At 42.0% G+C, this 26,402-nt stretch overlaps 1 protein-coding gene across 1 annotated transcript; it reads left to right on the plus strand.

The window, feature by feature from the left end:
- The first annotated feature begins 18,758 nt into the window (after positions 1 to 18,758).
- uts2r3 (urotensin-2 receptor 3) lies at positions 18,759 to 24,141 on the plus strand. The gene is made up of 2 exons (XM_051920181.1): positions 18,759 to 19,742; positions 22,447 to 24,141. Exon 2 carries the CDS (start codon positions 22,560 to 22,562, stop codon positions 23,724 to 23,726), a length of 1,167 nt encoding a protein of 388 aa, XP_051776141.1. The 5' UTR covers positions 18,759 to 19,742; positions 22,447 to 22,559; the 3' UTR covers positions 23,727 to 24,141.
- Positions 24,142 to 26,402: the final 2,261 nt, after the last annotated feature.

Consider the following 26,402-nt stretch of genomic DNA (forward strand, 5'->3'; position numbering starts at 1 on the left):
CACAATCCGTTCTGCAGGCCCTCTAACACAAAATAAATGTCGATTAAACTGTTGCTTCAACCAATCAGATTTTGAGTTGGTTTCACTAGGGACCTCTAGCAGGCGTACAGCAACGTCACCGTATTCAGACCCATTGATTGGATAGACTCTATCCAATCAATGGGTCTGAATCCCATCAATGGGTCTGAATACGGTGACGTTGCTGTACGCCTGCTAGAGGGCCCTAGAGAGGATATTATCTCTATCCGACAGAGAAGAGAGATGCTCTAAAGGAACTGTTTCATCACATTCTGGAGCATCATGACGAGTATGATGAGGACACAGTGCGCTGTGCTGATGGATTTAAAGCACGTCTGGATGATTTTGAGTTTTGTTTTTTGCTTCACACATTCAAAGGAATTTTTGAGTATTCAGACGTGCTCTTTTCAATACTACAGGACAAAAAACTGGATGTGCAGTTTTGTCTGGCTAGGGTAAAGGAGTTCTGTGACGCTGTTGAGCGAGATAGAAGCCTTTATGAGGAACTCTACGAGGCTACTGAACGCACCGCAGGCGCTCCGAGCGCACAACGAGGTCAAGCGCAAGATCCTCACGCACACTACCGCCAACTCCATGGCAGGATTCTGGACAATATTATTTTTCCAGACACAGACCAGATTTCAAGACTACGAAAAACTGATGTTTGTCACGCTCCTCGACCCCCAGAAGTTTCGGGAATACAAGAAAAATTTCCCGCATGCAGCCTTCTCCAGTTTAACACAGAGCCACGGAGCACTTTTTGATCTGTCTCGGCTAAAAACAGAACTGACTGTAATGTATGCCATGGATGATTTTGCAGGAAAATCTCCCACTGATCTCCTTGACTTCCTTCATCAGAAAAATCTGAATGAGAGCATGGGGCAGCTGTACACATTGGTATGTTTGGCGGTGACCATTCCCGTGTCCACTGCTTCTGTCGAGCGGACATTTTCAGCCCTAAAGCGAATTAAAACTTATGCCAGAAATACGACAGAGCAGATTCGACTTTCAACATTAGCTTCGATGGCGATAGAAAGGGACTTCGTGATGGAACTGAAGCGCACGGATAATCTGTACGACAGAGTAATTGAACTGTTTTTGAGGAAAGAGAGGAGGATGGATTTTGTTTACAAATAATCCGAATTTTGGGTGAGTAAAATGTTGCGATTTTCCTAAATAATATTGCAAGTTTATGAGTTATTATTGATGTTTTTTATGTGTGTCGCGGGCTGTAGCTGCAGTAGAAAGGAACTTGTTCACCCCTGGTTTGTCTATTCAATAAAGGCATTTATTGTGGCTACAGGAGTTATCTATCTGCGATGCAACGGCTCTTTATACTGTATTTCTGCAGATTAAGATGGTTTTTATAACCATGAATTAGTTTTTGAGGGGCGTGTTGATTCAGACGGAGCACTACTGAAGGCCTAGGTGTGAAATGCACGGTCCGCCACTGGTTTAAACCAACGAATAGTAAGTTTTTCCTTGCCTCTACTTGGTACTTGCTGAAATTCTTCTATTTCCCCCCATGATTTTGTCATTGCCTTTTCGCAGAACGCTGAGCTTAAGGGCTATTTATATTGATTTGCATATTCAAAGAGACATAATTCTGGGAGGAGTTGGGGAGTGGCAGCAGGTGTGTGCACATGTGTTACCTTTCACACTGACGAGGATTTATGGAGCGGAAGAATGTGGAAGTTGGCGAACACACAGATTTATGCATCTGGATTTTTTTGTGCGTATGCAGATTTCTGCTTTTGTCCTTACGCCATGTTTTAGTGTGAATTCTATGCACGGCGTTATGCATGAGGCCCCAGGTGAGGTTCTCCTCCAGGTGACCACCAAGGAATTTGATGCTGTTGACGATCTCCATGATTGAGCCATTGATGCACAGCAGACCTGCACATCTTTGGGAATGTTGGAGGAAAACAGGAGTATTTGGAGGAAAACCCAGAGAGACACAGGGAGAACTCAACAGTGCTAAGGTACAGGATCAAACACGGGATTTGTAAAAGCAGTTTTATTCACCACATCACCATTCCATAATGTTTAGTTCTTTAGTTAATAAAAAAAGATGAAATATATGTATTACCTTTGGAAATAATACAATTTATTGTAGGATTTGCCAATCCACTTATCCCAGTTCAGAGATGTTATGAGCCAAAGCCTGTCTTCGCCACAACCCTGGGATAAGGGTGCCAGTATATTGCAGGACCCACTCATGCACATTCATACAAAGCCACCACCAGGGGGGAGGCAACAATGACACCCGTCAGGGGTCCGAGCAATGGGAGGCTAAAACTGCGGCAAATGAAATGGAAATCCCTGCAGTGTTCAAATCAGACCGGCGTTGCAAAAGACCAAGACGTGTTATTGAGTCCGATGGATTTGACGCAGAAACAGATGATCAAGAATCCCAAGATGCAGAAGTAAAATTCAGAAGAGGCACATTTCACGTTTCATAATTGTCTGATCGTTTTGTACTCCTAAACAACATACGTCACCTTTTTTGTCCAATTGTAAACTTTAGGAACTTGAGCACAGAGGAGATCTCAGCCTCTTGTGCTAATTTAGATGCAAAATATTCAAAAGATCTGTCTCCTCATTTGAAAGATGAGGTGATTCACGTCAAGAACGTGTATGACGCAAATGTTAAGGTCTGAAGGTGGGCACTGTGATCGTTGATATATCAAGAATCACATACACAAATAAAAATGTTGCAAAAAGATATGTTGACTCTGTTAGTAATTTTAATTCAGAGCTACCAGACCCTCCACACATCATGAGACACGACATGCGATACAATATTATATAAATGTAATGATTGTGCGAAATTTCAATGTGATTGACGTTAAGCTTGAGTGTAGCATAGGCACGTCACTCGATAAGCTTGGGGAGGCAAAATTATCGTAGTAAGGGGGCTAGGGGGCACAGGTGCTCAGCCATAATCTTAAGGGGCCCAAGATTTTCTGGTGGCGGGGCTGACTCATACAGAGTCAATATATAATTTCCATTTAACCTAACACACATTTCTTTGAGATCAACATCAAATAAAAGAATAAATACAAACTTCAATACATAAGGTGCAAGTTTTTCTACTTTTCTGTAAGACCACCCAGAACAGTTTTGATCTCCCTTACATTCATACAGAGTTGAACTCTTTAAGTCTCACTGCTAAATTACTAATTCCACATATTTTCTGTGTACTCTGCTGAGTATTTTCTAACATTCGTGTGAAATCCATCTTTGCTTTGGTGTCTCCTGTTCTTGTCGTGGAGATGTAGTAGCCAGTTTAACTCTTTCCTCTTATAAAATAAAAGCCTTCCATTCTCATAAATCAAATTCCCTGTCCTGTGAGACATTTTTGATTTTCTCTCTAGAGCTGTTACATTCCTCTTATAACACTGCATCTGAAACTATGCAAAGGACCTCAGGTGTGGCCTCACAAGTGTCTGCCCTGTCCACAGTTGCACGCCTCTCCACCAGTATCAATGATGTGGCATCCCAGTAACATTCTGAATCACTTACAGACAGCAATGAGAGCACTGCTAGGTCTTTCAAGTCTTTTCCATGGTGTGTCATGTCTGTACGTGTGAGAGTTTCTGAAGCCGCGGTCGATGCCAATAGATTTTAGTTGGATTTCCATGTTATAGTACAAGATATCCAGGATGCTCAGAAATTCTAAAAATTAATCCACAGTGAAAAACTAGAATTAGTGCTTTGGATAAGTGAAGTATACACCATTGTGAACAAGTTCATGTCTGGCTGACTCCTTTGTTAGGAGTTGCCTATGGCCGATGTGGCCAGGCGTAGGAGGAACAGACCGTGACAGCTGAAGAATAGTTGGGATTTCCCATTTAATTTCCATCAAACTAAAGGTCAACGCTGTTTGGTGGCACAGAAAGTAGCTTCAAGGGCCACAAAACAGAATTAACAATAGGACTCTGTATAGCTTTTAGCTTATATTGTCTTTTAACAACAAAGTTCTCCCTGGGAGCTCCTGTTCAATTGGGTATTGGTCTCAAAAGACACCTCATTCCAGGCACTCAGGTTTCTTATCTCATGAGGACTGGAAGGGGCGAGGCTAAGTGCCCTCAGTGGGTGGTTTCTTTGTGCAGCAGCGAGAAAAGGAGAAGACACAGTAAGTGACAGTGTCCCCTCTTGCCCTGGTGGATTACCACATACCTTGAGTGAGCCAGCAAGGAGATCCTCAGACGCATATGAGCGACACCAACAGCGCGACTTCCGAGTATCAGGATAAAGTAGTGGAATGAGGGGAAGAAACTCATTCCAAATGCTCAAGACCCCAGATAAGAGAAGAATGCTGTAAGCAAAATCTTGTCTTGATCAGGTTATTCTTCTAAAATGGAAGACTAAGAAAGGAGGAGTAAGTCAATACCCCGTGACTGCTGTTAAAGATCCCTAGGCCTTCATGTAGGTGACTAATTGATGCCTACCCCTCACACCTGTTCTGACATACTGATGTTGAAGAAATATTGTAAGACTAGCATAGCAAAATTAAAAAAAAACGGGCACAATGGTACAATGGTAAGTCTGTCTGTTTCAATCACATTGTGCATTTCAAAACCTCTGCTCACTGGATATTCTAACCCTTATGTCCCTCTTCTTGTTTCTTTAGTCATACATTCCCATCCACTTGAGGATGCCAAGTGACATCATGCCTGGACATGGACACTGATGATTTCTCTCTTTATATATATGCAGATAAGATGATTACCAGGATATGGTAATGTTAATCAAAAATCTTACTCAGAAGTAAAAACTGGGTCAGAGCCAAAATGGACAAATGATCAATAAACCAAAACCTGACACTAGGAGTTACTTATTTCAGAAGCTAGCTATACTAGACTTGCAATTCAAGATGGTTTATCTAGTGAAGGATAAAGTGAAATGTGATTGCCGAAGCATCTATAGTGTCACATCCCATGATGCAATCAACACGACGACCGATTACAGTCACACGACACATCCCACTGCATCATGTAGACAAAGAAAGAGAATGAGAATACAATAAAAAATTTTCAATTCAATAAAATAAACCACTTCTGAAATGATCAAACAAACCTTAAAAACAGATTCTGCAAATTTAAAAACATTAAACAAACCAAAACACACATGTAAAACATGTTTATTATTATTACACAGTACTCCTCCCAAGGCTTGTCCCCTAAATTAGACCATCAAGCTTTGCAGGAAAATGATGAAGTAACTTGGCCATCAGACAGGGTTGGAGGGTTTGAGGATGAGGGGTCATAAGCATGCACCTCTCTCTCACAAACCCAACAACAATTCTTGGGCCAAGCGGCCAGGAATCTCATATGCATGGTGGCCATCAGTCACAATAGGAGGAGGAGGAGGAGAGGAAACAGGAAATCAGCACACATGGACTAGCTTCAAATGAGAATAATGAAATAAAGAATGCATTTTGAAATTAGCTTCTGATGCCAACTCATAAGTGACAAATGTTACTCACTTAAGAATGGTGTAGGGACCAAGCTGATGGGAAGTCAGTCTGAAAAACGGATGTCCCAACTTTTGATCCACAACCTTCTGTCCAGCCTTATATTTTGATGATTGTGTCTCTTTCTGTCCACAATGGACTTGGCAGAGGCTCCTGCTGTCAAAGGCTACTCATTTATCTTAGTCCAGCTGCCCCGTATTGATGACAAACAAAATCAGAAAAGGTGGGCATCAATTAAAAAACGTCTCAATACATCGTAGTACCGAAGGTAGAAAACCATTTTGGCATTCAAACATAAATATCTGGGCAGAGGAACTGTAAAAAAATGTTAAACTAACTGAACTGAAAAAGTTAACAGTACATCTCAGGAACTTCTCCAAATCCTGGTTTAGACCAGTGGTTCTCAATCTGTGGGGCAGGCCCCCCTAGGGGGGCGCAAAGTAACAAAAAGGGGGGCGCGAAGATGTGAAAAAAAGAAAACAAGAATCAAAAATATGAAATATACATCTATTGAAACCAAAACAAATTAACTTAAACTACATTCTGATACTAGAAAAATAAATATAGAGTTAGATAAATGTCGATAAAAGTTAAGTAGGTATAACAAAATATGCTTCTATGATATAATATTAATTAAAAAAGAACAAATTGGTATTAGTGGGCTCCTTTCAAAAAAACGTTAGGGCGAGCGCGATTAAAACTGTTATGAAAACTCGGGTCACAAATACTTAAAGGTTGAGAAACGCTGTTTGGGCTTTCACTATGGGTAATAACATGGTGTAAACTTAATCTGAATACCTGCCTTTTCACAAAACCCCCCAAAACCTAAAAACAAATTGAAGCTCCTGATCAGACAAAATAGATTTAGGAACCCCGTGGAGCTTGAAATAAGTAATGAAAGCTTCAGCTAGAGTTTTCACAGTAGGAAGAGATTTTAAAGGTACAAAAAGAGAACTCATGAAAAACTGGTTTACAGTGACCAGAATTACAGCATGCTTCTTAGAAGGAGAAGAGTCCATTAACATTAAGGATGTGGCAGTCAGCTGAAGCAATGTCTGACGCCTTTATCCAAGGCGACTTACAAGATTTATGATACAACTGGTGTAATGATTTTGAATGAACACTCACACTTCGTCTTAACAGAGCTCCGGGCTCACTTTATTTACACTCGGGCATAGCACATGCGGGCAGAACAGCTAGTCCTGTTTCCGACTTACTAAAAACGCACGTTATGACGTTTTCTTAAAGGTGTACACTCATTACAACTGGTTCCATTTCTTTTAGTTTTCCAATTGGAGCACAGGCCGGTGCAGTGACTTGCTGATGGTCACACAGAGTCAGTAGCAGGATTTGAGCCCACAACCTCAGGGTTTGAGATCCAAAGCCTTAACTACTATGCCACACTGCCTGCCTGATCATGAGGGTCCCCATTTCAAGACTCGTCCCATGACCTGACCCAGAACAAACAGATCACAATTCAGCACCTCAAGTGGAGGAGGGGTGGTAACCCAAACTGAAAGTATCTCAAGAAATCAGGTACTTGACTAAGGGGCCATAATAGAAGGACTGGGAGAATGGACTCGCCAGGAACAGGTCACTCCCACACACGGCAGGTGGCAGGACTAAACCCGATTAGGACACTCGAAGGGTTGCATGAGAAATGGAGTTCAGAAAGGAAACCATGTTGGGGTCTTTGGAGACCACTAGAGGGCGCTTTCCAGGTTGAGGACTGCCCTGTTTCCCACAGTTCCTGGGTTGACTTTAAAAGAAAGCCCACTGTCTCAGTTGAAGTGGGGAGGCAGTGGGCTACGCTCTTGGGGGATGAAGGAGGATTGTGGATTGTGCTTGGTGCTTTATTTTATTATTGTGAAGAAGAAGCTGGGACTTAATAAAACCTTTTATTTGTGCTGGATGTGTGTCTGAGGTTTAGGGTTCTCTGGTGCCCCCTTGTGGTTACAACAGTCACAGTCAGTCATTATACAGCTCTTTTTTTTAGTTATCACTATCATATATTTTGCACAGGCAATGAAAGGAAATTATCCAGTCATTGCATAACTCATGTAAGAGAAGGCTAATCAAAAGCATTGCAGCTAGAATTGTGACTAATAATGTAGTTAAAATATTTAATTTATATTGCGAGCACTATTCAGGGTTTTATCCTTATATTTAATATGCTACCATGGCTGTCCATTTGTCTGTCCAGAATTTTAAATCACCTGTAGCTTGCAAACCGTTTGACCTATTGACCTTAAATTTGGTACACATATACTACGTGATGTCTATTATCCGCTTTCGGGGGGTGATGATTGACCTCCAAGGTTATTCCTCTTTTTATTTTATTTATTGTACAGTAGAATCAACTCTCAGCAGCGGGCAGCAGGGCGGCCGTGCGGTGCATGTGTAATGGCGCCGTTCTCATCCCTACCACATTCACCGTCACTTCCCCTGCCTCTTCATATCTTAAATCATTCTTGAAGCAGATTGAAGACTTAAGTGCCAGCTTAAGTGAAAAATGAAAGAAAATGTACTAAGTAATTGCAACACAAACACTGATAATCAGTTTTAACATGAAAAGATGCTGACGAAAGAAGAGAAGAAGCGGGCCGCTAAAGTGGAGAAAAGAAGAGCTACTCAGGAAGCAGCAAGTGCATCAACTTCTGAGCAAATGAATGTTAAACATACAGAGAAAGAGGATGAAAACTAGGAATGTTCAAGTCAAGTGTATTCACTGCATGTTATCATGCAGTGTGCCATTACTGGTTATTAATATTTCCAAAAGGAAATTTATTTAATTTGAAGAGAGGCCTATAGTATAACATTTAAAATACAAAATAAAACTTTAATAAACTCAATTGTTTGCACATTTACACGGAGTGGTCTTACTAGGCCTCTCTCCCGGCTGCTCAGTCTCCTTGTATTCACACACCTGAGTACAATGAGGGGCTGCAGGAGAGCAGCTCATTAACTGGCCACAGGCTGTAGACCTCTTTAATTTTTCACTTAAGCTGGCACTTACTGTAAGTCTTCAATCTGCCTCAAGAATGATTTAAGATATGAAGAAGTAGGGAAAGTGACGGCGAAAGTGGTAGGAATGAGAACGGCGCCCGTACACATTCGCCACACGGCCGCACTGCTGGCCGCTGCCCAGAGTTGATTCTACAATAAAATAAAATTTAAATTTTAAGAGGAATAACCTTGGAGGTCAATCATCACTCCGAAAGTGCATAGTAGACGTCAGGTAGTATATGTGTACCAAATTTCAGGTCAATAGTTCAAACGGTTTGCGAGCTACAGGTGATTTAAAATCCTGGACAGACAAACGCACGGCCACAGTGGTGTATTACATATAAAGACTAGACATTAAGCTCGTTACAATAACGGGCGCTAGAACAGTAGTGCATTCTCTTTGATAATTTTTTTTACGCTCATTTTCCTGTTCTTCTATAGATCTATTTGTTCTTCTGGGTCTTTCTCTTTTAGCGTTTTTCTGACGCTCATTTTCTTTTTCTTCTTTTTTGGGTGTCATGTTGTTAGTAGATAGTCACAGTAATATAGGCTTGTACGTCCGTAATTTTTTCTGTTACAGTAATACTGGCTTGTATGTGGCTGTAATATGCATCACTGTATTGTGTGCCTTTAATTTTCTCTTGCAGTAATACTGGTTTGTATTTCCATAAAATGCGTGTAATTTTCTCTGACAGTAATACTGGCTTTGATGTCCGTAATACGCGTTTAATTTTCTGTCACAACAGTGGGCAATCAGCAGGTTCTCCCCAGCAACTGATGTAATGTGTGGCATGCAGTTGATAATCGTGCTTGTGGCGTCTCTCCAGCAAGTACTGTGCGGTTCCCCAGCAAGTATTTTAATCTGTGCTGGCGTGCAGCTGATTATTGTATGTGTGGCGTCTCCCCAGCAGCGGATTTTATCCATCCATCCATCTATTTTCCAACCCGTTGAATCCGAACACAGGGTCACGGGGGTCTGCTGGAGCCAATCCCAGCCAACACAGGGCACAAGGCAGGAACCAATTCCAGGCAGGGTGCCAACCCACCGCAGGACAGCGGATTTTATGTGCGCGAAAATAAATCTACTTTTAAAAGTCATCCTATTGTAATTTCATGAAAATTTGTATATTTAGGAAAACACTTTACACTTTACCGGGCCAAGTTTGTTAATCGCAAATCTGACATCCTCAGAGTGAAAACTTGCACAACAACAAACACTAATCCCACCTCTTTGGGGAAGCTGGTCTCCGCGTCTCAGTACCCGATTGGATTTTTCGTGCCTTTTGTTTTAGGTCTTACCTCATTTACAGAAATCCGATAGGATTGCCCGCCCAATATTTTATAGGTCCCGCCCTCTCTGTCTTGTGTGACACGTCAGGCGGCCTTTGAAGCATCACACCGTGCCCCGCACATGCGCACTTCACCAGAAGACACACACACGGACACTGGATGCACACAGGGGTTTTATTAAAGAGGATTATTATCCAGATTATTATCCAGTTTGGGAAGCTAAAGCTTCTGTCATTACTGTTTGTGGGTGATGTTGTCTTCCTGGCTGTTGAGAAAATCCATCCATGATGAACCACAGAAAGGAACCACAAAGAAAGAAACCAGCCCTTATTTCAAGTCTAAGCCCACTTAAAAGGCCTCATCCCCAGGTTTATTAGACCAAATTGGAAAGAAAAAACTACTAGGGCTATACTAAGGCTATACTAAACTACTAAAGAATACTAGGGCTATTAAACTTCAAAATATGTTCACCAATTTCAAATAGTACTGTAGAGACAGGAAAACCAGAAATGCTCTGGCCCATAAAACAAAGTTTCTTGAACATTTATAAATATTTATAATAAAGAATCTCAAAAAAACAGGAACATAGAATGGCAATCCAGGAAAAACAAGTCAAAATAGGTTTTCCCCTGAAAACAAAGCTAAAGCAAACAAAACCAACAAATGGTAAACCCAACACCAGCACCTTATAATCAAAGCTGTGGTCAAAACCAGGAAATCCAAACAGGAATCATAAATCAGATTGAGGAGTCACAAACTAGGAGTGTGAAAACTTCTGTGAGACCATCAGCTTCTCCATTTATAGTGCTTGGTCAGTCGCAAAGCTGCATAATCAGGTGGCCCCGTCTCCCTGGGCACTGCATACAGGAGGCAAGGCATTAACAAAGCAAATTAATATATAACAATGTTAAAATAACCTAATAAATAAAATACAGAGAGAACAAAAACAAAAATACAATCAATAACACAAAATGATAAAAGAGTGCCGTATATACTCACGGATAAGTTATCCCGTGCATAAGTCGGGACTTGATTTTACCGTATAATTTCTGGTATTTTATAATGTCGGTGGTATCAATCGAATGCAGAAAACTCTATTGGTCCAAGAGATTATGATATGCTAACACCCACCTGGTTGAGTAACCATGAAGCACACGGCCTTTTTCTTTTTATGTATTGTGCCTACGTGACCACACAGTAATATGTGTATATATAATCCGTGTATGACTGTATGTGTATGTGTACTTTTCTACTTTTATTTTTCGAATTTTATTTATTGATCACTCCTATCACTTTATTTTATGTGGATTTGTTCCCTGGACACACTTACTTTTACAACATGGGCTATGGATTTTTACACGCCGAGACTCGCCTATTCAAGTACTCAACTTCGAGCGCTGAGAACAAATGCCAGTGCCGGTGTGGTTCCCTATTTACCCAACGAGGTAAGAAGGCGGTATCGTGGCAGCAGAGCTGGCACTAAGGTAAAAATGAAGCGGCTTGCGAGAAAGTGGCGTTTTAAGCCTTCGGTGCCTTCTGTGATTCTGGGGAATGTGAACTCAATCTCAAATAAGATCGACGAACTGGCTGTGCTGGTGAAAAATGTCAGAACCTACAGAGAATGCAGTTTGTTGTGTTTTTGCGAAACGTGGTTAACTATAACCATCCTAGATGCTAACGTGGAGCTACCCAGGTTTAGCACAGTTAGAGCGGACAGAGATGCAAGTACCTGTGGGAAGCACAAAGGAGGAGGACTTGCTCTCTATGTTATACACGGTGGTGTCACTCTGGACATGTTAAAGTCAAAATCTCCACTTTTTTTTTTTTTTGTGAATTTCCCCTTGGGATTAATAAAGTATCTATCTATCTATCTATCTATCTATCTATCTATCTATCTATCTATCTATCTATCTATCTATCTATCTATCTATCTATCTATCTATCTATCTATCTATCTATCTATCTATCTATCTATCTATCTATCTATCTATCTATCTATCTATCTATCTATCTATCTATCTATCTATCTGAACTATTCCAAAGTGACGTTTGCACTGTTTTGTGTTTTTTGTATCTCACACCCTCATACACCTTTATCGTAATAGCATCCCTTATCTATGATGGAGCGTTCGATCAGAGAAAAATACGATGGTGGTTTTAAATTAAACGTCGTCGAAGTAGTGAAAAAAATTGGTAACTGCACTTCTGCAACAAAATTCGATGCACCTGAGAAACTGATGCGAGATTGGAGGAGGCAAGAAGATGTAAAAAAAAATGCATTTTTGAATGGATGTATAAGTCAGGGTCTGATTTTATGATCGATTTTTTGGGTTTCGAAACGTATATACGTGAGTTTATACGGTAAAAAATTTGAAACAAACTTGAGGCAGGCCAACAGCCCTCACTGTGTCCTAGCACTGGCTTTATTGAGCTATGAGATCTGATGTCCCCTGGAGTAGTGTGCATCTGAGAATGATGTGGAAAGAAAACGAAATAGTGCCACAACATTTGAGATCATCAATACCATCCTCTTTACAGAAAACAGTGATGTTGGAGGAGCAACTTCCTCAAGTGGAAGAGTTCAAGTACCTTAGAGTCTTGGCTCACAAGCAGAGTTGATTGGATGATTGTGACACTCACCAGGGAAGTGACTACCATGCCAATTCAGCAAACGCAGGAGGAGTTGCAGCACGGACTGCATGATTGAATTTATCCATCAAACCACAGATTATAATTAACTGCCTCACTACTCAATGGTCACGCCAATTTAGGTCATGGCGAGGCCCTTTATGTCATGAGATATGCGCCCATAAGCCACACAAACTAAGCATGTTTATATTAAAATCTTTGTGGTTAAAAAAAAGAAAAGAAGTAAAGAGTGACAATGAAAGCATGCATAAACATACATTTTACAATTCAGATTGATGTGCTCACCTCTTGTCACCCACTGCCCTGTATGTCAGCTTTCTAACACTCTCTTATGTTTTTAAAAAATAAAAACAAGCATAACACTTACCATCAATGGCAGAAACATTTTTAAGAAATGATGATGATCAACAGTATGGCTGTTGTGATTCCACCTATGTTAGAGTCAGTGGTACTATATTTGACTATATTTGAGATAATAATGACGTGTACTTCTGCATGGTCAATAAGCTCTGTCAGCCTGCATTGCTATTGAAACTGCATCCATGCAGCAACTGTGCATTCATGATGAATTGACCTATTGTAATGTTCCACTTCAGGGCTTCTAAGAATTAAATAACTGCAATAAAGCAAAATATGTCCGGGGATATCTGAGCATGAGTACCAAGGGAGGGCTTAGGCTCAATGACTAGTTTAGCTGGGGTGGGCTACATTTAGAAGTGTTCTTCACATGCAGATATCCGTTTTTTGAATATCTGTGCACAGAAGCTCCTTTGGAGGGCCAATCTGTACAAATATGACAAGGCACAAGTCAGACGTGACTCTCCTTTGTTGAAGGTGGCTGATAAAACTGAGGCAAAATCATTGGAAGAGAGTCTCGCTTTACTGGGCTAGTGTTCATCTGCATTCTCACGCAAGGTCAGAGGCTCTGAGCGGTGACCAAGGAATGAGATTGTTAATTATAAGTGGCAAAAATAAGGTTCCTGTGTAGGGTTGCTGGACTTGCTCTCCATGACAGGCTGAGGAGGCTCTCACAGTGGAACTTCAGCTTCTTTTGTCTAAGAGGAGTTTTTTAAAGTGCTTTGAGCGTGCAGTTAGGATGTCCCCTGAGCTAATCCTACTAGTGATAAGCCAGGCAACAGCCCACTGTGAGAACATGCTGGAGGAAAAACTGGAAAAAAGGGTAGGGTGAGGATTGACATATTGTCATCATGACCTTTAATAGGTGTGGCAGATGGCTGGGGGTCTTATCCGGTTGGGACGCTCTTCTGAGGAGAGGACTGGGAGAGAGGACATGTCAACAGCAGTACCTCCCCCCAGGACATGAGAGGGCGGCCCCCCCCTGGTTTGCATCAGGGCCATGGGCTTGGAGCTTAGAATCTCAACCCTTCTGGGACCCGTGGCCACCGACATGGGGTGCCTGGAAAGCTCCGGAGCCTTGGACTTCAACACTTTTGCCACACCCGGAAGTGCTTCCAGAAGATGATCGGGGAGCACCTGGAGCACTTCTGGGTGCAGTAGAAAAGAGGCCGCCTCACTCCATTCGAGTCGGGAGGTGGAGGACAGAGCTTGTGAGGAGAGAAGTGGAGGAGGCAGTGAAGAAAGAGAGAAGGAAAGAAAAGACTGAGCTATGTTGTGGATTTGTGCATTGCGTGCTGGAAAAAGGCAGCAAAGAAAATAAGCATGTTTGTTTTTTGGACTTGGGCATCCCGTGTCTGTCTGTGATCCGGGCTGGTTTTTCCACACTGGTTAGGCAGATGAAGAGAGAGTAGAGCTTACCATTGCACAGAGCATAAGAATACAATTTAAAGAAGAAAAATAATAAATAAGGTGCAGTAATATTGAAAATGAATGTTTCAAAGATATATTCCAGCATCCCCCCGGACCCATCAAGCTCTACAAACACTAAAAATAATACCAAAAACATGGCCCTAAAGATTATCAAAAATTTTATATAAAAATCAAACTAAAGTGATCCAAAGTGTTCTGCTTCTGACACACATTCACTGATTCATTTTCTTAATCTTATTTTTTCCAGTGTGTTACAAGGAAAATTGGTGGAGCACCCAAATATTCTTTTATGATAAAGCATTGGGACAGACGTCATGTACCAGATGGTGATACAAGGATTAATGGTATAGCACAAGCATATGTGAAGGACGCCACCTGGGAACCTTACCCAACTGGACAACTTACAAAGGGCTTTGTCTCCCCCAGGACGCTAGATGGCAGGCCACCTGGATTGCGGTGTAGCCACAGATTTCCAGATGGCATCATGGGACATTTAATTTGTCATCTCAGCCCTGTTTGGTTCAGTGGGTGCCAGGGTATGCTGTGGGGACTGGGGAGTCCTACTTCCTGGGGCCCCAGCCTTACCTGGAAGTGCTCCTGCACTAAGCCTTGGTAATACTGGAAATACTTCCAGGGATAAAATAAAAGGAGCTGCCTGCCATAGCTCAGAGAGCTAGAGTTGGGTGGAAGTAGGACAATGCTTGCATAGAGGAGTGGCAATGACAGAGAAGAGTGAGAGACAGGGAGGAGAATAAGACAGAGTGTTGCTTGCTGTGGTTATCTGTACTTGTGTTGGTGGTGGGAAATGCTTACAGAGAACAGTTTCCCACCATAAAAACCAATTGAGTGCTGAACTTGTGTCTAGAGCCTGTCTAAGTTGGGTGTTTGGGGAGCTGGTGCACCCCCTGGTCGTCACAACTGATACTAATGAAAATCTGAGAGCATATATTCATGCCTGTATTAATGTATCATTTATTTTATCACCGTGAAGGTTAGAAAAGCATGAACTCGCTTGATAGAGCACCATTCATAATAAAACCATAACATTTACAATCGGCGGAACGTGCATGGGGTACAGACGACTTTCCTTGTATTTCTTTGATATTATAACTAGCAAAAAATAAAACAGTAATAGTGGTAAAGCACTGGAGAGTAAAAAAGATACAAAATGACAAGGGCTGGAAGGACAGTCGGACATATCCTGAATGTGACCAGACAGGTATGTCTTGTGATGTGTAGGGTAAGAATAAGCATTTCCAGGAAATATATTTTTCACAAGAAAAAAGCAGTGAAATTGTATATTACTTATGCTGAAATTATGCGTGACCTCCAAAGAACAAATTCAGGCAAAGGATGCCAAATTTTGAAAAAAATGACTAATGCTTTTGACAGCCATAGCTATGTTTTTTAACTTTTCATGATGGCAGTTTTCGTGAAGCTATGATTTCAAATGTTATACTAAACACTACAAAAGCGATATGGAGTGGCACTCTCAGTAAATGACTCCTAATAATGTCAATAGCTGTATATCTGAGAGCTGTCTGGTCTTGTTCTGCCAGTTTGTGTGTTATAATCTAAGACTTGGTAACATTCAACTGACAGGTTGCTACAACCGCTGTGATGGCATCAGCGTGCCCAAACCCCAACTCTAACACACAACCACACTCCAGGATTCAAATGAAGGTTGGTTTATTAACCAAACTACACAATACCTCCACAAAGTAACAAAAAAAAACATAAAGACACAGGTTCCTCTCTCCAGAATTCAATTCTTTCCCACAGTTCCTTTCACCACCGCCCTGCCCTTCTCCAGTCGAGTGTTGCCCTTCTTCCTCCCAGCTCGGACTTGCCTGGCCAAAGGAGTGCGGTCCCTTTTACTAAGGACCTGGGTCACATGGAAGTCCATTACAGCAAGGAGCTTGTCTCCCTGCAGCACACTGTAGTGGCACCCAGTGACTCCAGCAGGGCTGCTCTGTCGGACTACATTTCCCTGCATGCCATGCTGGCTTTCCACTTGGTGGTGCTGCTACCATCTAGCATGCTGGGGGAATAACAAACCCCCAGCGATATCTTTTCTTTTCAATGGGATGTCCATCCATCCTTTCTGATCTTTACCTCCAGGTCTGCTCCTTCTTTACTCCTCGGCCAGGATGTTTATCTGCCTAGTAGGAGTCTCCCGTCTGGGTAAGGAATCATCCCCTCTCCTTGCCGGGATGCCCATCCAGCCCATGAGACATCTACACCACCCTTCTCTTTTTGAACATTTCTTCACTGTTTAACTATTTCAAAAACCAGTAGGCACAGTGGAGATCAGTTACAGAGGAGAAAGTTGCAGCACAACGACCAAATGAAAGATAAGACAAAGAGAAGCGCCCAAGTCACACAAAGTGGCCGCGTTGTATCCATTGCTTATTCGCTTGGGTAGCTAAAGAAAGGCAGTTTAATATTATTGTTTTATGATTGTATTCTGAAATTTCTGCAAACAATTGAAAAGGTTACAGTTTTGCATGGAGCTTTGTTAACGAAAGCAACATACTTCTACACAGTGTAGAGATGTGTACTACACCATCTACTGGAGTGCTGGGGAAATGCAGAATGTTTGCAATTTGGTGTGTATTATTTTTTCTATACAATGAAAAGAAAATCTGTTTCTTTACTGGAAAAGAACGTAGAACCTTAATAGCTTTGCAATTAATCACAAATTTAAGGGAAATGCGTGCCTTAGTACACAATGACAGGGTTGAATCAAATAGGGATGTAAATTGAATTAACTAACACTATGAAAAACAGGAGTCGGTGCACTTTAAAAAAAGATGGATGAATGGATGGGTCATTTATTATTAGCACTCAAAATGAACTGACCTGCCGCCAGAACCATCTCCAAGTGTGATTGATGTCTGCTTTCCATATACTCCTTTCCCCGGCTGTCTCCAAGCATAGATTATTAATTTTGAAAACTCCACCGTAACAGATCAAAAAACGTGAAAGATGATCAACCTGATGCAAAAAAAAAAACGCACTTTAAGACAAGGCCCGTTCAGATCATAGAGCCACAGTGTTAGCAGGTTTTCAGCGTTCAGAGAAAGAGAGAGCAAGAGAAAGAGAGCGACTGTCTGTTCTTGGCTGCCTCAAGAAGAATCCTGCTCCCCCTGCTGTGTTAATGACTGGAGCAGGTGCCCCTTCTCTTGGGGAGAGCAGTCAGGAAAGCCTCCTGCTGCTGCCAGCCGGAGCAGGCCTAGCCAAGGAGGTAAACATCAGAATGAAATACTCACTCTTTGAATGTCTGGCACTCGCTCGCTCTCAAGTCCTCCTTTGCTCTCTGTCCTACTCACACACTTTAAAGCCTGCGAATGTGCACCAGTGCTTTTTTAAAATAACCACTTTGTATGCAATGGGCCATTAAAAAGCAATATGTCTCAAGCAATATGACATTGTCTTTTTTTTCTGATAAAGATTCCGATAAACACAAAAGTTTATTGAATTCTTCCAATATGACTCAGCTACCGGTGCTAAGTTGGGCTAATTCCACTCTCGCTTCGTTTACCCCTCCCATGAGTCTCTTCACTTTTTCCTCTCTGCTGTGTCCTAACCTAATGAGTTCAGTTTGGGTTCCAGTTTCATAGAAATCTCGACATCGGTAATAAACAAAAACGATGGAGCCTGGACATACCATTCGCTGCTTCGGTCCGCTCACAACACGCCTTGCTGTCCTCTACTGCTCCCCCCTCCATGCCCTCCCTCCATCGCTCTATCTCTTTCTGAGAGCCTGCTTTTATTCAACAGAGAGTTCACAAGTCTGTCTATCACAGCGGGCCACCGGCACAGTTTACACAACCTCCTCACTTCCAGACCTCAGCCTCAGCCCCAGCCAAGAAACAACATTCACCTGCGTCACAGGCTCCATGTAGGCCCGGGAGCTTTCACGCGATGGGGATCAGGACGAGCTTCACACGTAGACCCCTCTGATGGCCGAACACTTGTGTCCAGACACAACTTATCAAATTCTGGGGACCTGAAATTGAAACGTATATTCCAAAATGCATTTGAGGTTGTTCCCCCCCCCCCCCCCCCCCACCATTAGCTGCTGATACAAGAAGCCTGTAACATTTGCTTCATTTAGAGTAGTAGGGAAAACCATCATTTTTCCATTTTGTATTTAATATCACTCTATAATTACGAGAATTCCAAATATAGTCCTAGTATCGTATGAAGTGTTTGAATGCTTTCAATGATTTAATCAAGAATTCTTGTCTTCTCTGTGACGTTTGCTGTGAAAGTAGATATATGAAATAAAGACTGGCTGGTAAAGAAGAAGAAAGGCAGGAATGACAAGAGAAAAGGAGAATTTGATTTATGTGAGACAGGTTTGGCATTGTCTTCAACCGATACATTTTTACTGTTTAAAAATAAACTCAGACCCCCTGCTGCCATCTTTGATGTCCCCCACTCTTTTGGGTCCTGTGGAGCTGCAGCCCTGAATGTGTGAAGCATCATCTCTACTCAGCCTTTGTGGGGGTGAACACTTGGGTCTGAACTGCCGCTTTGGTTTCTTGAACCCTCACCACAGACACAGAGTGAGTGAGTGAGAGAGAGAGAGAGAGAGAGAGAGATGAAAAAGAAAGACTGAGAGGCTGACTGATGGCGAGGGAGGGAAGACAGCACATGCCAGGCCTAGCGGGGTGTGAGGAATTTGAACAAATAGCGGGCATCGCCATGCCAAACTAGACAGAGGTAGCCAGAGAGAGAGAGAGACAGGGAGAGCGCAGATCAAAATCACTTTATATGGAGATAAGCGAGAGAACAAGACAGACAAACAGACAGGTTAATTAAAACCCGGCCGGGAGAAAAGAAAAATAAAAGGCGCGAGGAAAGGTGACCAGACACTTCGTGTACAGTACAGTATTTAGACCGAGAGGGAGAGCCGGAGAGAGACGCGGACACCTGGTGCACAAGTAAGTGAAGATGGTCACCAGATGCGATCTCAGTGCAACTGTGCAGCAATGACAGCTAAAAACTTGGGTGCTTTCAAAGGATGCCCCCGTAATGAGCACCGGCTGCTCTTGTTCTGCTAACATTCGCGCAGGTTTCGGTCCGATCAGGGAGGCGACGGCAGGCAGCACCGGAACCGAGCAGAAAGGATCGTCCAGGTTCGGAAACCAACCTACAAACTAACTACTCCCAGCGCGATTGGCAGCAGTCTGGAAATCGCGAATAACGCTGGGCTGAAAAGAGACAGCACGTTAGCTGGAAAATTCCGTGAAAATGTCAGCAAGTCTGGAAATGATAAAGGAGCAGAGAAGTAACTTTCCAAAAATCGGACGGTTCTCCTGAAAGAGAGCGAACGTGGCAGCACTGGCATCTCCGCAACGCCGAAGTACGAAATTGACATTACCATTCATTTCCTGCCGAAGGTTTCAGCAGTTTGACAGACTCGGTGGGACATAACCTTCACGGCGCCGAGGAGCTCGAAATGAGCCCGTAGGAGCGAAACGGACAGGTCAGTCGGTCTCTGGTGAGTATCCTGGGTAATTAGCCCTCCTTTATTAGGCCTTGTTAACGGAGTCGAGAAGAAAGAGAAAATAATATGAATAAAGCACAGTTGACTGCATTTATAGACGAAATGTGTCTTGCTGTTTCGGGGTTGGCTCGCGGGTGTGTTAAACAGGAAAGAAATATGGTACGTGAAACTGCACTGTTATCATTTTAACACTCTCTATATAGTTTTTTGTATTTGATGGTTTATTGTAATGCCGTTAGCTTGTAAAGCGTGTGATCCTGTCCTCCATCCGTCCGCTGTTCACAGGCTAAGTCAAGTTGAGAGTCGCGGGGTGTTAGTGGCGCTCTATAAAATAAAGACTGAATGATTTAGTAAGCTGAGAATGTTTAACTGGTTAAACGGACTTCAGACCAAACGAAAAACGTTTCTTTCTTTCTTTCTTTCTTTCTTTCTTTCTTTCTTTCTTTCTTTCTTTCTTTCTTTCTTTCTTTCTTTCTTTCTTAACGTTAATATATACTTCAAATTTAACTTTTCGTAAGGTTGATAAGTGCAGATTCCCTCTACATACAAAATTACATTGTTTTAGAAAAATGTCAATGAGCACAGGCCATTAAGCCGAAAAATGCGCGACAATCCTATCCACGTAATTTCTTCAAAATAACATCAAGTCGAATTTGGAAGGTTCCTAAAGTGCTGCTGTCTACTCTACTAGTTGGTCATTTATAAAAAGAGACAGTTTGCATCGTTATCATCTGAATAGTTTTCATTATTTTTCTCGTAAATGCTCGGAGGAAAATACACTTTAACTATTTAAACTATTTTAATTGGTTTGTAAAAATAAAAGTGTAATATTTATTTACATACTACATACATCATCAGAATTATATCAGTCACACTGCGACTCTCAGTGAGAATACTGTCGGGGTTAGCGTTACACCTAAAAGAGTAAAACTCGCCAATCGAATTATTATCCGAGCTTGTATGTCAAGTCAAAAGAAAACAATGTCGGAATTCAGCAGATGAGCAGACAAGGCGCAGCAAAGAAGTTAACAACTCATGTCCTAAATCAAACGGGTTGTTCTTCTGAACACATGTTAAGGATTTTTTCAAAGCAATAGCTAACCTGTTTCTGTTCAACTGCTTTTTCTGAAGACGGTCGCAGCAGCAGCAGCATACGAAAGAAAGACAGAGAAATATTTCATAGTTCTGAAAAAAAACTGATATAGAAAACATATTCCATTTAAAATTCTGAACGTGTTAAATTCCGCTAATATTCCCCCTGTATTCATAACTCTTTCTCACGTCAATTAAAAATCGATAGTAAAATATGTAATATAAGGAAAAAAACAATTACATTTGCAAGAACAACAACAATAATTATAATAATAATAATAAACTGGCTCCCAATCCAGGGCTTTGTCATGCATTACACCCAGTGTCGCATGGACAGACTTCGGCCCTAGGTGACACTGAATTGTATTGTACTTTATTATTATTATTATTATTATTATTATTATTATTATTAATCACCATCATTGATTCCAAAGCCACAAAAAATTAACATAATTAATTTACCTATCTTAGATTCATTTTTGGCAAAATATTTTGTGTCTAAAATTTGAAACAGGCTTTATAATTTGAAATGGTTAATGGTTCTAAGGGGCTTATGGTATATCATAGGACAAGGTAGCTGTAAGCACAGAGGCATTTTATTTTATTTCTTTCATGTGCAGGAATAGAATTTTAGTACACTAATCTATCTATCTATCTATCTATCTATCTATCTATCTATCTATCTATCTATCTATCTATCTATCTATCTATCTATCTATCTATCTATCTATCTATCTATCTATCTATCTATCTATCTATCTGTTATATAGTGCCTTTCCCTATCTATCTATCTATCTATCTATCTATCTATCTATCTATCTATCTATCTATCTATCTATCTATCTATCTATCTATCTATCTATCTATCTATCTGTTATATAGTGCCTTTCCCTATCTATCTATCTATCTATCTATCTATCTATCTATCTATCTATCTATCTATCTATCTATCTATCTATCTATCTATCTATCTATCTATCTCTCATATAGTGCCTTTCACATGCCTCTGTCAGTATACACATACAGTTCATTTTACGCTGTCCCTTTGTATAGTCAAGGCTGTCCCATTGTGTTTTTATTTGTTTGCTTGTTTGTTTTTTTCTAGGTTTCTCACTTATTTAGTGGTCTCTTGTCCTGTAGTTCATGTTTTTAGCACATTTTTTGTCACAGTCTCCCAGTGGCACTGTTTGTAATGCAGTCACTTTGCAGAGTTCATAAGTGGAAAGTGACTATAGTAGTAATCAAAAAGTGTGACGTCCGACTCTTCTTTGGATTTAAATGATTATGCAGAGCATGACGGAAGTTTGCAGCATCCTTCTCCGATTACGCAGATTCATTGTCGTGTTGTTCAAAGCTTACTCTGAATTCTATGGCATCTTTGCTGTAAAGAAGAACACCACACCACCTGAAGGCCTTCTTGTTGTCCATTGTTCTTCACATGTTAAAACAGAAGAGTCTGGGCGTCCCTTTGAATGGCTGTAAGATTTCATGTCAGGAAATTGCAGGCTGTGAAACTCGAACATGAATGTGTGATTTTTCGCGAGCTCAACTGTCTCTTCCCCGTTTTCAGACATTCCATGACCTTTTTTACTTTTTCTTTTTGCAGCTCTCATGGATGTGATGAAATGGACATGCATTTTTGAAAGGGGCTGTGAAGTTGAGACATGGTTTGAATAAGGAAGTTTCCTAAGCTGGAGAAAGCTCTGACGTTTGACCGTAATGGATTTCTGGCAGCACAGTGGTGCCAGACAAGATGGCCGGCTTCAATCCAACAGCTCTACTTTTGCAGCCTTGACCAAAAACCAGTCTGCAAGCCTTTCCCCAAATTCCTCTGCCTCTAGCAAGGACGACATGGTCATCACAGCGGTCATCGGCACGATCCTGTCAGTGATGTGCATTGTGGGGGTGGCAGGAAATCTTTACACGCTGGCTGTAGTCCGTCGACGGCGGGGCCGCTCCAACTCCTCTCTTTATGTCCATGTCCTGAACCTCGCCCTCGCGGACCTCCTGTATCTTTCCACTGCCCCGTTCATCGTTTATGATAGCTTTGCACCCGACTGGGCTTTCGGGGAAGCAGGGTGCAGAATACTGCTGAGCCTGGACCTGCTCACCATGCATGCCAGCATTTTCATCCTAACCATCATGAGCTCTGAGCGATATGCGGCCATTTCCAGGCCTCTGGCAACAGCCAGAAGCTCAAGGGGGTACAGGAAAGTGGTGGCACCATTAGTATGGGTGTTATCGTTGGGGCTTACTCTGCCCATGATGGTAATGATCCATCTCGAAGAACGTCCTGTGGAAGATGGGGACACGAGAAAGCTGTGTGCTCCCACTTGGAGCGATGAGGACTACCGCACCTATCTGACTGTGCTCTTTGTTACTAGTATTCTTGCTCCTGGCATAATCATTGGCTTCTTGTATGCTGGCCTTGCAAGGATCTATTGGACATCACAAACCAAAGGCCAACTGGGAAACTCCAGGCCTCCCAAGCTCAAGGTTCTCTATATGATCTTCACCATCGTGCTGGCGTTTTGGGCTTGCTTCCTGCCATTTTGGGTCTGGCAGCTACTGCCCCTCTACCACCCAGAGGCCCTTCGTTTCCTGCCAATGAGCACTGAAATCTACATCAACCACCTGGTGACCTGCCTCACCTATGGAAACTCCTGCGTCAACCCCTTCCTTTACACTCTACTGACCAAGAACTATCGGGAGTACCGTCACGGCCAGCTGAGCAGCCAACATAAAAGTGTGGCCCACACCTTTCTAGCCTCCTATTACTGTCGAAGGGGGGCGCCCTCTGCTGGGCAGGTCAGGTCGGGAACTGGAATGGCCAGCGCCACCGAGACTGTCATTCTTACTATGGCTCAGGGTCAAGCAGTGGGGTAGGTTCGTTGTGCTGGATTTCTGAAGTGGATCAGAACGGACATGGACGCATCTCTCGACTTTGTTTATTGGACTAGCCTCATTTGATATTCAAGGTCAAATAAATAAATGAACCTCTTGAAGGAGAACAGCATGGAGCATCTAGTGCAATATGAGCCCTTATTGAATAAACTCCCTTGCCTGCTTTTTCTCCTCGTTAATAAAGCAATGCTACGCGGCGCTCTCTCCGCCCTCACCCTCACTATGCATGCAGTGGAGTTGGCCTTCCTTCCACGTGAAGGCTCATGATGCACCCGGGCCAACACCCGCTTCCAGCACTATAGGACTTGCTTTCTGCCTTATGTATATAAATCAGGAAAAAAACAAAATGCAATAATCTGTAAGTCAAAAATAACAATAAAAGAACAATTGCAAAGCATGAAAGCTGATGAGTGCTTTAAGTGATTGAGAAGACGCCAGACAGCCGATGGCAGAAAATGAATGGTCTGGGCTCCTCACAAATCTCGCTGCAAATTTAATCGGTTTCACTTAATTAAATCAGCCGTCGTAAAAGAGGAGATTGATTGCAACTCAGACTACCCAAGTCAGAACACAAGGTGACGCCCAGGTGGCGAAATTTAATCAAAGAGGCGGATATGTTTAGCAACAGTAAATAACAAACACTTTCCCCTTAATGAGCCTGATATTAATTATTGACCTGTGGTCCTTTCTTTCCAGCTAACAAGAAACTAAACAATAAAATGAACACATCATGGCTGACAACATTTTTGGTGATTTAAAGAGGGTGTGGCCCGGTGTTATTTAAGAAGGAGGTCAGCTGGAGTGTGACTTTCTGAACGCCACCCCACTTCTAAAAGGACAAAAACTTCAAATTCTGAGCTTTCAAATAGTGGCTTACTCATTTATGTAGTGATGGGCACATGGCAGGACAAAACCCCAGACTCACATGGGCTCAGTTTACATTTGACTAATCAGTCTAAACCTGCTTGTCTTTGGACTCTCATGAGGGAGGCCTCAGTCAAAATGGGGTTTAAGCACTTTCAGGGCACCAGATTTGTAGCTTACATGCTCATGCTTGCATATGATAACCTGGAATAAATGTGTAAACGTTAATCAGAACAATGCAAATATGTAGTAATCGTGGTGGCAGACGGAGCTAAGGTTGTCCTTACGGATTATCGGTACTGAGGGTAGCAGAGTTTTGCATGTTGATATGTAAGAATTTCATTGCACTCTGTTCCTGGAGTGTAATCTACTCTATATATTGTATATAAAATCCTAAGCCTAAAAGTGCAACGATTTTGTGCAACGATTTTATGTGATGTTTTTACGTCACGTTTTAAATTGGGCTTATTTTAAAACCTACATGTATATGTTTGGTATCATTCTTTTCAGAATTTATCGAACTTTAATGTGATGTTGTTAGATTTTCAGATTCATATTCCATTTTTAAATTACAAACTAAAAAATATCAAGAACTCACATCCCACGAGACGAGACTTTGTGCCAAGAGATTTAACCATGCCTGGGGCCAGAAATGAAAGACAAAGAGTAGGACAGCTGCTGTAGAGGTTTTTAAATGTTCAAAGTGCAGATCACGTGCCATGGCAGCAGCAGCAGCAAGCCAGCAGCTGATCGAGCAAAGAGGAGGTAAAAAAAAAAAACTATTTGTTTCCCAATTGTATCACCATTTAAGAGGGGGTTTCAGAGGAGCGACTGCGTCTCCTTGGGGTGCGTTCAGCCCCCCTCTTCACAACACGAGTGCCAGAGAAGCAAAGTGGTTGCCGTGTAGCGCAGGCTGGGGGCAAACCCCCTAGTGACCCTATGAATGGGAGCTAATTATTAACCGATTGCCCTCTCCATGACAGTCCTGCCAGGATAGGCTCCCGAGTTGGAACAAGTGCATCTGAGAACATCGTATTATATAACTTATCCACACTTCAGTGCAGGATTCACTCCTACCTTGAGCCTAATCCTGCCGTGATGTGTTCCACAACTCTTAATGGGATTAAGCAGGATCAAAAATGCATACACACATTCTCAGCCTTTGTCTACCAAAACAGGAAAATTGCCAGCCATATGGTAGGAGTGTAAGGCCTACACAAGGTCAAGTGTGCATGGGTGGTGCCACGTCAAAATCGATGAAGACACAAAACACAGTGGGACTGCTCATGCTGCCCCTTGGGATGCTTGAAATCCACTCACATCATAATATCTGCCCCATCATTTGGATATCAAAGAGGAGAAGACCAAGGTGATGTATCCTTTGTGGGCTAGTTAAACAATCCAAATGTGTTCAAAACATGGCGAGGACACATTTCCACAAGGAAGCCACATAATGTGGTACAAAGAGACTGAGTTAGAAATAAAATCACAGAAAATGTGAAAAAAAGCCAGTCAAATAAAGTGGGATGGGAAGAGGAAATGAGTTGCATTCATTGCCAGTCAGGCTGTCCACTTGGTCAGTAATAATAATTTGATATGCTGTGGCATTCAAATGATGGCAAGCTCGGTTGGTGTTAAGAGGTGAAATAGTTCCCACATCACTACACTACCACCATGAGTCTTTATCATTGACACAAAACAGAATAGATCCATGGAGCTACCGAGAAAAGAGACGGCTTTGGTTCCCAGGCTATTTTAAACCCAGTGAGGTACTGCATACCTTGTCTGAGCCTG

This window comes from Erpetoichthys calabaricus, chromosome 16 (genome assembly GCF_900747795.2).
Source record: "Erpetoichthys calabaricus chromosome 16, fErpCal1.3, whole genome shotgun sequence".
Lineage (NCBI taxonomy): Eukaryota > Metazoa > Chordata > Cladistia > Polypteriformes > Polypteridae > Erpetoichthys > Erpetoichthys calabaricus.